The sequence below is a fragment of the Leptinotarsa decemlineata genome, unplaced genomic scaffold, assembly GCF_025532065.1.
Source record: "Leptinotarsa decemlineata unplaced genomic scaffold, Ldec_3_MD MMD2_tig00005462_RagTag_RagTag, whole genome shotgun sequence".
NCBI classification, from domain to species: Eukaryota; Metazoa; Arthropoda; class Insecta; order Coleoptera; family Chrysomelidae; genus Leptinotarsa; species Leptinotarsa decemlineata.
The window spans coordinates 207,896-223,101 of record NW_027412625.1 but is presented as its reverse complement, the minus strand read 5'-3'; the positions used below and the strand labels follow the sequence as shown (position 1 = coordinate 223,101).

The 15,206-nt window shown below is 36.3% G+C and overlaps 1 protein-coding gene across 6 annotated transcripts in view; it reads right to left on the bottom strand.

The window, feature by feature from the left end:
• LOC141484279 (cytochrome P450 9e2-like) overlaps positions 1–8,381 on the bottom strand; it is a 33,753-nt gene extending 25,372 nt beyond the window's left edge. For 2 of the 6 annotated variants that reach the window (XM_074179356.1, XM_074179358.1), the window contains exons 1-2: positions 6,076–6,228; positions 2,247–2,461 (exon numbers count right to left, since the gene is read on the bottom strand). In XM_074179356.1, the coding sequence (XP_074035457.1) occupies positions 2,247–2,447 (201 nt within the window). In that variant the 5' untranslated portion in view covers positions 2,448–2,461; positions 6,076–6,228. Of the gene's footprint in view, positions 1–2,246; positions 2,462–6,075; positions 6,229–6,502; positions 6,559–8,220 lie in introns of those variants that run through there. The other 4 variants (XM_074179357.1, XM_074179360.1, XM_074179359.1 and 1 more) reach the window with 4 other exon arrangements.
• Between the last annotated feature and the right edge of the window lie 6,825 nt (positions 8,382–15,206).

Here is a 15,206-nt window from a genome sequence, read left to right as displayed (position 1 = left end):
TCAGGGGTTATTATTTTACTATTAATAAGATCTAACCGGCTTTTTAACAATTTCAAATTATCGATTCCCAATAGGCCATCGAATATATTGTGAAATTTATATAGGAAAAATTTTATTTTCTTATTTGTTTTTAGTTCTTCAAAAGCCGGAATTATGAGAGACGAATTATGATTTGAAGTATTGAAACAAGTCGATACCGAAAAAGGTTCCTCAAGAATAAAATCTTTGAAGTATCGATTAGCAATTACTGGATCTAAAAATGAACGTGTCGAACCTGTATCGATTAACAATTTTAGAGGAGGTTGTTTTATTTCAATGAAAGGGAGCTGCCTTTCTTCGATGTTATTTGTTTCAATAATTAAGTGTGGTCTTCTTGACCCTGGGCCTCTAGAAAATTTTCTGGATCAAAATTTTCTTCATCATATACGTATTCGTCTGGTTGATAACTAGCGTTATTTTCATCAATTTCGTCTGGGGTTGAATCAGAGTATTCGACGACAGGGACAGAACTTTGTTCAGTATGGAAGAGTTCTTCCGAAATGAAATTTCTATTCTGATTATTATTCTGGAAGGTGTTTGGACGAGTTTGTTGTCTGAGAGTTGTGCCATGTGATATGCCACTCATAGGGGTAGGTCGAATATTATTTGTATTTGGTCGGTTTGGAGGATTTTTCCAAACATTTGGAGGTCTCCCGAATACTTGAGAGTTCGTGAAAAATCTTTGAGGGGGCCGGTTGATCGGTCTTATAGGTATAGGTTGACTTGGAAATGTGGGGCGTTGTACATTGCCATTTGGCTGATGAAAATTTGGTGAAGAAAAAGTAGGTCTCGGTGTATTGAAACTAGTGTGGGGTTGTTGATAAGTAAGATTTGGAGGTCGACTTTGTTGATTGTGATTAGGGCGAGAGTTGTTTACTTGAGGTTTTGGGAAGAAGTTTCTTTGTAGATTCAAAATATTTATTTCGTCATTGAGAATTGTCAAAGCATGTGGTAATGACTGAGGATTACGAGCCCTTACTCTCGTACCATATGGTTCTTTTAAACCTACCAGAAAAACGCGTAAAGTTTGACCAGTAAAAAGTTTTCTTTCACATTTCTTCTCAACTTCGGTGGTGGTATGTAAGTCGATATAGTTACAAATAGTGTTTAAAACATGAATACAATTTGAATAAAACTGCTGCGGGGTTTCATTCCCTTGTCTCATATGCATTAAAGTTTGATTGAGAGAATTTAGGTCTCTCTGATCTCCAAAATTTGATAATAATGTTTCTCGGATTTCTAACCAAGTTTTAGCATTATAAATATTTACTGCTTCTAGAGCCGCACCCGTGAGTTTTGAAAATATAGTGTTCACAATCAATAAATTTTGAGGTGCATTAGCATTGGTATTATCAAAATATATTGCTGATAGTTCTTCAACTGTTTTTATAAATCTTACCAGACCAGTTGGATTCCCGTCATATTCAGGGATGGTCCTCAAAAGATCAGAACTAATCGTGGGAACAATCACAGCGTCAGGCATACTGAGAGCTGCAAGTCTATTTACTAATAAATCTATAGTAGAATCTATTTTGAAAAAATTCAAAATAAAATTTCAAAAATCTCAAAAAAATTATGAATTTTCAATGCAAACTACTATAAATGTTGAATATTTGTATCGATATTAGGTATAATATCAAATTCAATTTATATATTTGACAATATTGGTATCGTATTGGAATTATTGATTTATTTTTTATTAAATATTGGATAAGGAGGATGTTTATAGGAACTCTGAAGTTTCAGAGGAGTCTGACATACATAAATGAAGTGTACTTACAATAAAATCAAAAAACGCTTAGCCATCTGCATCTCGGTTATGGACTGCTACTGCTTTGAAGGCTTTTCGATTCCAACTTATTGTCTATGAACGTCGTTTCCACGATGGATGCGTACGTTCGCGATTTTGAACAAACAGTAAAAACTGAAGCGAACAATTTCGCGATGAACTTTTTCACTTTCAAAATCCTACCGACTGCGCCACTTATGTTTTCCAAAAACCGAAAAGTCTTTTAAAAAATGATTTTTTATTCAATACATAAAAATTATTAAAAACGATGTTTAACATTACATGTATAAAATCAGACTGAATGCGAAAGGTCGTTTCCCGAGGCGATGCTCTCTGGCCGGCTATGCTGATAAGAAGCTTTCCTAGGAATTGTAGCTGAGTGTCAGCAGAATCCGGGGTCAGTGACAACGTAATTCCTTTCATTTGGAAATTGATTATAGAGACGTCGTACTAAATCGGCAAAACTCTCCATTTTGAAGAAAAACCGCCAGTAGTCGCCAAGTATTGGAACGGGATTTCCCTGTTTTATATTTCTTTTTTTCCAGTAACTCAGAGGTCTGATGAAAAGGTAATAAAACGCTGTTACTGCTAATAATGCTAGTACGATTGTTGTCAACATGTTTCATTCAAACTCTGAAAAAATACAAATACAAGTATGTGATATGTGTGATTGATGACTTGTTTATTTATGGTAATTCATGATCACTCAGATGAAATGAATAAAAACACTTTTGTATAGATACCACTGGTAGATTTTATTTATACGACCGGTTTCGGGTCAAACCCGAAACTGGTCGTATAAATAAAATCTACCAGTGGTATTTAGACAAAAGTGTTTTCATTCATTTCATTTAACAAGTATATGAGATGAAAGTATAATATGCAATGAGCCAGAAATGTGGCCATTACTTGTGAGTATGAAGTTTTTCATGAAGGAGATCGTTCAAGTGAGTACTTGACATTGAGTCTCTTGAGTTTTTATTCAATTTCAAACTAGATGGTCGACCTAATCACACAATTTTACTTTTTGACATAATCGTAGTGGGAACCGTTGAATAATATTATTGAGAATAACAGAGATAAGAACGCACGGTGAAAATTCTCTTTCAATTTCATTAGTCCTTCTTTCTCTTCTTTGGGGAAGAAACACATTCACTACAGGAAAATCATTAAGGTTTTGAATCGCTGGAGGTTGAATTCATTTGCGAAATGAAATTGCGAAATTGAAGAAGTTTTTTCCACATTAACGCATTTTTACAAATAGAAGAGTTCTTAAACAGTGAAGTTCGAGGTGTACTGTCACAGTCCGTCGCGTATTTCTGATATGTATCTACTTTTCTTGATGGACCCAAATGTGACAAGTCACTGGAACATCTTCCGTGGACTTATCAATAGAAGAGTGAAAAATTTCCAACCGTCCTTCGATGTTTCAGACTATCAAGGTTGCAATTGATGCTCGTGTTTTCAGTAAGGCGGATGGCTCTTTTCTGGATGGAATCCAGCAATTTCAGGGGATGCTTAGGGGCGGAGTTCCATACATGAGAATATTACTCCAAAGAAAGTCTTATCAGAGCTTTATGAAGCTTCGGAAGTTGCTTAGGTGTGTACAGTTTTCTGGTTCGGAATATTTCTCTGAACTTTTGAGAAGCGGCCTTTGCAATTTCAGAATCACAATTGTGCCAAGATATAGTGTCCATTTCAACATTCAACAAACTTATCGAAGCAGAGAGCGAAATTATATCCGGTTCGGGGATATTAATTTTTTCAAGAATTACCTTCACTACAATTCGAAATCACCTCTAGATCCTCGTTATGCAACCTCCTGCTGCCGGTGAAGATGTGCATCTGCAGTCGATGTCCAGGAATCCAAAAGGAATGACGAAACAAGTGTGTAGTCGTGAGCAAAGCAATATATTGGATTCTTGGTTTTTTCCAATAAGTCGTTGATATACAATAAAAAGAGGATTGGAGACAATATGGATCCTTGAAGAACACCAACGATGCTGCTAAAAGTATTCGAGGGGTGTCCATCGACGGCCACTTGTAGGGAACGTTCTTTCAGGAACCTGGTGAGCTATACACAAAAATGCCATAGCATCGAAATGATCTTTTAATTACGATGACGGGCACTTCATCAGGATCAGACGCCTCATTGATAGTACGTATCATACACTATTATACATCACATATTTCTTGGTTGATTCATTCGGTTGGGCAAGTGATTCAAGTGTTTCAAATCCCAAAATGATGCTCCAAATTAACACCAAATACCTCTCAGAAATTTTCACCAATCATATTATAATATAATTTGTTCTGGAACCAACTTTGGAGGAGATGTCACATGGCTGAGTAATGAGATTATGCTGTGCAATAACAACGCCATCTAGTTAAATCTTCTTTCTCTGCACTTAGCTACACCGCACTTATAAGGCCAATAGCCATAAACACATGTCCGCGGTCTGCCAATAATTTTTCTTGAGTGCTGTTCCGACTAATCTTCTCCTTTTTCCTAATGAATAACTTTTCCAAAATATTCGAAACGGCTCTAAAAAACCGAATGCTTAAATTTTTCGAGATCCACAATGTCATAACCGACTGAAAATATGGATTTATGAAAGGATCAACCACAGAAAATGAAAAATTCTAAATGATTTGTGGTCTCCTTTGATCTCACCAAAGCTTTCGATACTAAAAATACTTTTTTAATCCTTTTCTGTCAGTCTTCTTCGGTAATATTGAATACTTCTTCTTTAATTAGCTCTATTACTTCCCATCGAATTTTGGAAAACTATTTTTACGCCTGATGCTTCGTTTCAATTTTCCCCAAATCAACTCGATGGGATTGAAAACATAAAAATAGGGGGGGACTCTCAGTATGGTGTGTCCATATTTTTCAGCAATACTTTCAAGGGCCTACACTTTTTCAAATATTTTTGCCTATAAAACTTCAAGTAGTTGGTTTTTGATATAGTAATCTTCAAAATAGAAATTGTTATCCATTGAAAAACTTTGTATTTCATCTTTCCTCGATTTTTTATCCGGTACTTTGATGAGCTGTCGCGAATGATAGAGAGCATTGTCAAGAACAATTACACTATTTGCATCCAAATTTGGGATCAATGTGTTTTCAAACCATTCCTCGAAAATATTAGCTTCCATGTTCAAATAATTTGGAACCCATCCTTTACTTCCTTCGCAATGTACAATGATTAGTTTGCAGGCATGTTAGGCGTACACATTCTCGAACATTAGTCCACCCTATCGTAACTGTGTCGTGAGTATTTCGTCCAAATAGAAAATTTGTTGTTGTTCTTGTCTATATTTAGTTATTTGTTCTAAGTATTTGTTACGCAATTCCACTCTTCTTCTGCTTTCCATAAGTGCTTGACGTTTGTTTATTATTTCAAATATTTATCTTGGTTTATTTATTAAATTCTGAAGAGTTTTGTCACAGCAGCTCACGTTATGGCCGGAAGTATTCAATTTCTTCCTTACGATTTCAGTTGTAGGAATCTCATTGCTTTTGTAACAGTCGTATATTGTTTTTCTCAATCATTTCATTAGATGAACATCTAAAGGTTTTGGAAATCCTATATCACATCGTGTCTTGCGTTCACAAGGTTTGTTTTTGAGTATTTCAAGTGCAGTTGTGAAAGGAATTTCGGTCAAATCTGATGTTGCTTATAATAGTTTGTTCCCTTCGAAGCGAAACTTGAGATGTAGATTCTTATATACATTGAAACATACTCTCTTTGTTTTAATATTCAAATGCACCCGAATCTCATCCACTGGTATCTCTTGTTTGCATTATTCACCATCGCTATTGCAATCACTACACTGGAAAAAGTCTGCGTTGTTATCACACTCTTTATTACTATCAGTACCTGCCTAAGGACGAAATAGATAACAACAATTTTAAGTAATTATGACTGCACCAATATCAAATTTCAACATTCAAATCGCGATCAGTTACTGAACTGAACACGACGGCGATAACCATCTCCGCATTCCCGATTTCTATTCGTCACACCGTAACATGACTTCAAATTTAATTTTATGACTTTTCAGCTAATCATATTACTCGGTTAGTGAAAATTATACAATACGAAACGCTAAGTCTACGGTCCACGTGGACTAGTTTTATTTTTATGTATTGATTTTTTGTCCTTTGAGAGTGCCACCAAATTGAGGAGTGCACAATATCATTTACTTCGACTATACGATATATGTACATATTGAAAACTCACTTATTCACGGAACATTTATGACAGCTGATAGTTGGTAACAATATTCTACAATTTCAGAAATGTGATATTACTGTGTTGATTACATTATTTTATATGCCTGTTATCAGTTGATTGAACTTCATGAACTTGTCTTCCGGGAAAAATACGCACTGTATCTGAATGAAAACAAACTTTGATCATTTGTTTATTTGAGTTTGCTAGTAATGATCAGATACGTATTTAGTGACTGAACCTTGATATATAAATTCAAATACCTAAAAACATCCTTGGCCAGAAACATCTTAAAATTGTCTATCATGCATTAGTGAAAATACATCTGTTGTATGGTATTATCGCATGGGGAGGGGTCACTAATCATTACCTTAAGAACTTGGAGACACTCCACAAGTGGATTATTAATATCATTTTGAATAGACCCTATACTTACCCAAGCGACGATCTATACACTGAAGCCGAACTGATGGACATACGATAAATTTTTGCTCTAACATTACTGGTATATCAACGACAAAATATCAAAGATGTTAAAACTGTTGATCACTTACATCATACACGTTATAGAATACATTCGATTGGAGTACCAAAAATGAAAATGATAAAGAAATGCATTGTAGGCGCGAAGGTCACAAATAATTTTGACACACATGCACAAGCTGAGCCTTCGTGGATTTTCTTTATTTATTTGGTTATCTGATAAATACACTGATAATTGTATTATAAAACCTCATATGTTTTTAAACACTTTAAATTTCATTGAATGGTGAATTAATATTATTATTATTATTATTATTATTATTATTATTATTATTATTTTTTTCACCGTAGTGTGCGCTGGTCAGGCCCTATCCCCCAAAGCCCCGATACATTCGGGAGGGCGCGCCAGCATAATCAACCAATGACCACTCCCCACACCGTGGAGTAAGTGATCATTGGGTCCGAGAATCATGTGCCCTGAGCAAACGCAGTGAGCCAAGAATGATAGCCTTCTGCATCTGTGCGGCTAAGATTTCTGCCTTAGTGCGGCAAGCCGGTATGATTTTGAGATTCGAGAGTAGAGAAGACATCATTCCACCAAGGACTCCAATAATCAGAACAACCATCTTGACAGAGTGATCTGGATAGAGTCTGCGGAGTTCGAAGAGAAAATCTCGATATTTTATCCGTTTTTCCTCCTCTTTTCTGACGGTATTCGTCTCGCCAGGAGCTGAAAACTCCACGACAAATATCGTTTTGTTCTGGTGGTCGAGAAGGACTACATCAGGCTTATTAGCTTGTATGAGCCTGAGGGTGGGGAACGAATAGTTCCAATAAATTCGGCACTTCTCGTTCCACACAACGGATTCAATATCCCCCGGAGCGTAGGGCAACACCGGTGTCTCGTGTCTATTATTATTATTATTATTATTATTATTAGATGATATAGACGTATTAACCACAGTGAATAATGATAAATGAGCGAAATACTCAGAAGGATTGTCTTATAGTTTATGTATATTTTTATAGAGTTCGGTCATACAATTGAAACTCATGTTTGATGAACTTGGCCACTATGATGTTTCACTCAATTTCCTCTCGCATTCCTACTACCCAGAAATAAAAAAAGGACAGTTCTTTTCTATCAATATCAAAACTATAAGTCCTAATACAATAGAAACTGTTGAGGAAGCTTTGAAATCGAAAATTGTTCCCTCCTTCCAATAACTATATCGGCCAATGAGTAAGGAGAGTTAGTGTAGGAATTTCAATAAAACGAAAAAGAATAAAATGTTAGGAAGCACACGTTAAAATGTAAGACCTCTTTAATCCTTATCTCGCACAAGTTTCGACTTCTGAGGGTTGTCGTTCGTAGGGTTGCGACAGCTGGTTAACGGAAAAAACGGATTTTAAACAGATTTTTTTAGTTTTGTATAAATCTTTTCAATTTTTCAACGCTACAATCTCCCTGTACGAATTTGTCAAAAAAATCACAATAATATCAACGCCACAATTCCGAATGTTCTGAATAAAACTTTTCTAGAAGAGAAATCTAAAGAAAATCAATGTTGTGCTGGTTTTCAGTTGAAAATCAACTGCCGTTTATATATTTCCAGTTCATAATACAAACGTGTTATTATTATTATTCACTACAGATCAATGCGTACGTACCGTGGACAACTGTTCACCATAAAAGAGCACTTTAACTGTAAAACGTCAGAGATCAGATCAATTCTCTAAATTGAATATAATGATGAGATTAGCTATAAGGATACTAAGATCAATACTCGAAACAACAAAACACTAGCTCATCATCACATCAACATTCTATGTCGTAATAAAATCAAATTGAATGATTGTCTTATATTCTTTGAATTGTAGATAGATACATAACTAAAATTATTCTCCTCACACTCATTTTGAAGGAGCTAAAGCAGACCACACACGTTTTGTTAACCTGCTATTGAAGGAAGATGACACAGTATTCGAAATATATGAAAAAATCACAATATTTTACATTCACTGAAGTTGGTGAAGAAATGTATTTCATAGTATGTCAATAGTATAAAAAACGTAATTTAAATCATATTTGATACTTACCTGATATTCTTCATTTACTAGGGTTAGTTTAAGAGAAGAGTATGTATGTAACCATGGATGTTTTTCCATAATCAATATCAGAGAAAAGAGCGCAGATTACAAATTTTTCTAGTTGGCTATGACGTTGCATTATGACAGATGGCAGTTACTTTCATAATAACACTAATTTACAGCCAATTCACGACTGTAATGCCAAAGGCAGTTCTTTGTTAATTTTTGGTCCCTAAATGCGAAAATGGTAATAGAACTGTCCTAACACGTGAAATTTTTGAGTAATGATTTTTTAGTAATGATTTTTTTCACAAAAATGTAATGAACACGACATTGCTTTTTCTCTAAATTGAAGAAATTGTTTAAAATCTGGCAACACAACGGCTCTGCCCAGTATTCGAATCTGCTTCCGCAGTATATGAGACTTGTAATGCCGCTTCTCAAACTCCCGATACTCGAAGTTTCCAGAAAATACCAGAAATACGGAACCGCTATAAAAGTAGCAGGTTGACAATTGGTTTAACGCGAGTAATGGTGAGTTAGTATTAAAGAAGCGAGGTTAGCAAACACGCGAATATTAGGAGTATTATATAAGTGTTATCTTTGTTAAGGAAATAAGTTGACTCCTGTGAACGCAATATAGTATTTCCAATACCAATTGGAACAGCACAGAGAAGGAATTCCTGCCTCGACATAGGCGTCGGCATATATGATAGTGATAGTGATAGTTTTTCAGTTCTCATTCTTACGATCATAGCAATTGATCACCCCATGAAAAAGTTATCTCAACTGAATTTTTCCACCATGGGTAATTATGAAAAACTTCGAAATTAAAGGTAGTTGATTTCCGAGTCGAAAACTCTAAAATACAATGAAAACACAAATAATCACACCGAATTCTCGTCAAACATATATTTACAAAATAATAGAGGCCAACAAAATTGCTAGAAAAATCAAAATTCTTCTTCGCTATATTCGGATGAGGTGGAATCATCATCGGGTTGAATAACGATCGGATTTATGGAACTTTGCACATAATATTTGTTCTCTTCTTCTATAACGTGGGCCAGACAATTCTTCCACACATCCGTATTACCTACTTCATTCACCACTCGCCTTAAATTGTCAGACACTACAGCATTCAAAGTCGGTGACTGATTACATTTCCGCAAGCTTTCTTTCGTTGTGGCCCAAACCATTTCAATTGGATTGAACACACAATAGTATATAGGCAAACGTAAGAGAATATGACCACGTGTTTCACACATCGAATCAATATACTCTTTTTTGGAATTACGTTGTTTTATGGTCGCCAGTAATACCTTTTTTGTTGAAATTTTTTCGGGTATTTTCATGTCATGATTTTGCATGAAATCAACAATATCTGCTTTTTTATGTTATTGTTTGGTATTGTAGTCAATAACCAAGAATGATACGAAGCGTTTTCCATAACAATAACCGAGTTTGGAGGAATATTAGGGAGAAGCTGCTCACTGAAACAGGTTTCGAATAAAGCCGCAGTCATATCTTCGTGGTAATCTGCAGACGAATCTTTTATATTTTTGGCCGATAGAAGCAAAGCGTTAGGTACGAAACTACTTTCATTCCCGGCATGCAAAATTGTAACACGTTTTCCCCTTGAAGAAGATGTGTTCAAAGCACAATACTTGGTTTCGTCTACCCAGCCATATTTAACAACATCATGGATGTCAAACTAAGTTTCGTCGAGGTAGATTATATGTCTGCTGGATTCTCGGTAGCTTTTCATTCGCCTCAAATATTCTTATCGGAGTTGAACAATGCGTGTCGATTCCATTATGACCATCCGATTGTTAAATTTTTTATATTTGGAACCACAAGACAATAAGACACCTCGTAGAGTTTCTAACGATTTGTAATTGTAATCGGGATAGTCGAGTGATTTATACCAAATCATTTTCAAGATTGGTACTTCATTTTTATGGTAAATACCATAAATTGTTTGCCGAATCACATCTTTTGTAGCACCATCAACGTTTGCGAATTTTTTTTTCCTTTGTTTTCGTTTCATTGCATGGTCAATGACATTCCATATTTTAATGACTCGAAGAACTGTCGAACGAGATAGTTTCGTTAACTCGCATATTCTATTCACGATAGCATTCTGTAAAGTATGACAGTTTTTCTTATTCTTCAAGCATTCATGAATATTTAAAATTACTCGCTGAATTCGAACATATAAGTCCTTATTTTTAAATTCCGGATCCCTGTCGATTGACACAGATTCCTCACACGTAATGTTATCATTTGTTTCAAAAGGTATCCAGAAAGCCATATTGATGAAAGTATCCAAAAACACTATGATTTCCACAAAAATCAGTTCAAACGATGAGATGGAAACCTTTGGTGTAAAAGATGAAAACTTTTTCTAGAGATCAATTACCCTAACACCAAAATGATATTTTTGCACTCGACGCGCGTTTCGCTAACAAGGTTAGCATCTTCAGGAGAAGCAAATTGATACGTAATCTAAAGACAAGGGTTAGCTGTTTATATACCTGAAGTTTTTTGGTCCGATGTGGACTTTGTTTGTTAAATGATGATTATCCTAATTAATTTTTCGGTAATTAACTAGTGGAACCAGTACCTGCAAATCAATTTGTCCGCCTTTTAATCTATTGTTGACAAATTAATTTGCATGTAGTGTAGCTCAAATAGCTCAAAATCTGTACGTGATATACAATTTCAATTTTTGATGTTGAAATCGCAGTCAGGAAGCTTCAAACTCTCATGTATAGCCATTATAATATTAGCCGCAATTTTTTTTTTCTTATCTGTTATCTAGTGTAATTGTATATGATTAGTAGTAGTCGAGTTTTCGTCACTATGGAAAAAATAGTGTACGATGCTTGTTAATTTTGGTATAAGATATAAAAATATATTATTTACTATTCACTTTTTTCACTATTGTTATAGTTATATTGGTTTTCCTTGTTTTCATTACAAATCACATTTGTGGATAGGATTTTATTGGAAGATTCTCACAGACAAAGTATGTTAAGCTTTTTTCTCGGATTTCGCTGTGTTCTGTGTTTTTCATCCTTATAAGGATCCTTTTTAGAAAGTTTCGGCAAAATCTCATTTGTCATTTTCTGGAGATGTCCGGAGTTTTACAACTAGACTGATTTATCCAAAGTCTGTGGTTTAGTTTGTAGGGTTGCTGCCACTACCTGTGTTTGCTCGACTACGTCTTTCGGCCCTACTTCTCCTGCCTCTTTAATTCTGCCTGTATCGTCATGTGCTAAGTTTTACTTCTGAGGTTGAGCGGTCTGTTTGCTTTTGTAAAGAGACGAAACGGATCTCCATGTTGGAAAATGTAAACCTTCACTTCCAGAAATAACTATATGAAGACTATTTTCCGGGTTTTTCGGCGGTGGTCTGCAGGATTTCATGCCTGATGTTTCGTCTACTGCTGCGAAGGCGATATCGCCTTTCGAAGGCGATATAGTAACGGTAGTAGTAGTCGTCGTGTAATATTTTGCCTGCGTAGGCGAAATTTTTTCTGAAACAGTTTCGGAAGGATCTTGAGTATCCCCTCGGGTACTCCTGACAACCAAGAAGAAATGGGCTTTCCAGGGATTTCAGGTTTTCCTGGTTTCACGAAATTTCTCTAGTGGTCCCTGCTCCACTAGTAGAGGGGGCGAATAGAGTTCCAGCATTGGAATGAATGTTAGTACATAGGATAGTAGTGTAGTGGGTACTATAGGCTTATGCCCCTTCTGAGACGGGCCCTGATCTGCTTCAAGTACGATGTTTATAGGCTAGTTTGATTTACCAAACGCTCATCAATGCGTTGGTTTAAAATTCTTAACATGCACGCGTTGTACTTTCCTGCTAGAGTGTAGTTTCAGCTTGACTACAACTGGAAATACGACCTTACATGAGATCCGGTGATTTTCGGTGCGAGCATTAAGTTGTAACCCTGAACTGCAGAAGACAACGGGAACTCTCTTTGAATCCGCTGTGCCAGTTTTGTCTCAACTTCATTTTGATAATTCGAGTTGAAGGTCCTTCATCTGAAATTTGTACATCCAGACCACAAGATGTTTTTTTTTCAAGTTTGTCATTGTGACTTCACCTTTTTCCTACCTGTACAATTTTATCGAAATCTCCTCTGTGCCTTATCCATGATCCACTCAAATTTGTAACGTCACTTGAACTGCTCTGACGCCAATTGTAACGTGGTTTCCCTTCACGTTGCTTTTCTTCATTCAGGTAGGTCGATTGGAGAAAATGTATTGATGGCTCGATAAGTAGAAAGGTACGTCAGGTGGTACAAAATGAAACTTTATTCTGAGAACTATTAATGGAGAAATCAAAAATGGTGAACTCTATTTTAGTCGAATTCCGGAAAGAAAGAGAAGAGTAGTTGGATTTGTCAGTTCTCAGAACGAAGATTGGCTCGATGTAGACTTGGCCAGCTTCAAAATCAGAATGATTTTCCAGGACAGTTGAACCAACCCCCGTGTGGTTCTGCACGCCCTTCACGGGGCCTTAGGCTCAACTACTTCGAAGGCACCTGCAAATAGGTGCAGTCGCCAACCCAGAGGGTAGCCGGTTCAATTTAGAGCCACATTGGTACTGGAGCCACTAGAAGACACCTTAGTCGAGCTCAACATGCTGGAGACGTAGCTGCAGCCCATGGTTATCGTGTAGTATCTTCAGCAGGTCAATACTCTTTCATGTATCGTGCTCAGCATGCTAAAGATAAAAGACTGTTGTCCCTGTTGAAGGTTTTCAACAGTACCTATATGTCAACTGTTGAAGGTTTACAACAATACCTATATGTGTGAGGAAAAGTAAAACTACAAATAAATATGAAACCTCAAAATCAACACGGAAGACCATGAACTGCGAAAATCATCAGGAATAGAGGAGAAAATAATTCCTAATGTTGCGGAGCTGATTGAGTTTGGCATGTATTTCACCTTGCCTGCTCTTAGTCTGCAGCTTCCGGGTAAAGGGGATGCATCCGCCCAATCAGCAGCGAATAGTGGACTATAAGGGGTTGATTGCTTTATGGGTATAAAGGTGTACACGAAAATCGGCACTTTGAATTCTGAATACTCGATAGCACCACCGAGTCGTACGCTTTACATACGTACTGTCACTGTCAACCTCAAACATTCTCTTCGTCTTTCGCGAAGAAGAACAATTTTTTGGCTAGTCCCCTTGACGATATGCGGGAGGAAATTACGAGGTGATGTCAAATCCGAATTATATTCTGACATATGCTCATAATTATAACCAAATATAGTGGGGTTTCCCGAGAACTTAACACCTTATATGATTCTTAATATGTAGAATGAAAAGTAAGCAGAAGGCAATGCGGAAATTTTCGAGAGATTCAATGGCCACTTTGTTGAAAATGGTCCAAAACAGTCATGTATCTTCATTAGTTTTGAGAAGAAATAAAAAATGAGTCAACCATATTCAATTTGTATGAGGCTGGTAACTTACGATATGAACTGATGATTTGAGTACAAAAAATGCCCCTAGAATATAATGGAATCACAAAGAAAGTTAAATCGGACTTATCACCGCTGCTTCAGAAATACTGAATATTCCAGTTAGCACTAGTAGCATACACCTATGATGTAATAACACTTCCTAAATACAAATTATGAAATAACAAAACAACAACAAAAATTAATTGGCGCTCCGGGGCGACTTCATTGATTTCAGTGGCGTATTTACATTTTCAGCTGCGGGAAAACCTGCAGCACCACATCATCTGACGAGGTTGATCTGATAATATCCTCTCTCTCAAAAAAGGAACTGTAGGAAGTCTCCAAAGGCTCCAGTAAATTCAATAGATCGCCAGAACACTTCGTGACACGACTATCGTCAAAGTTAAATTACTCCGTTTCGTCTTTGACCAAGGCGTAATAATGACCAAATTCAACGCCAGAACCACAGCGAACAATGACTGCATGGATATTATAATAGTGGTCTGCTAGATTGAAGTGTTCATCTATTTAGAACCTTCGTAAGAATTTGGTGCTTCCGTCAGAGGTTGAGTCATGTTTGAAGATCATCAACGTTAGTAATAAAATCACTGGTAGGGCACCAGTGATTGGTGCCCTATACTTGTTTCATATAACAGTCAGTTAGTTTGGCAATACAGTCGATCATCATCTCTTAAAAGTTCCATTTTTAGATGATTCAACAATAAGCTTTGCACGGACTGGTTATTAGTCATATTAGGAAACGCTAGTTGAAATTCCAGATATTCACATTCGTTTCTGCTACCTCTTGAACATTTACTACAAAGTAAACAAGTGAGAATTTTTCCAGCAAAAAAGATTTACAAACACAAGAGGAGATACACTGTACGAAATCATTCAATCCAGAGCGGTCAAGAGTATTGATTCTACTATTGTTTTGCTCATGAAGAGTATTCAACAAGAACTCCAAGAATCTGAAACAATCCTTTTGGTGTTCTAACAAAATCTAGTGGACTTCAAAGACTCCAGGAAATCGGTTGGAGGGAAGGATAATATATTCCTACGAATCTGCAGCTGTAT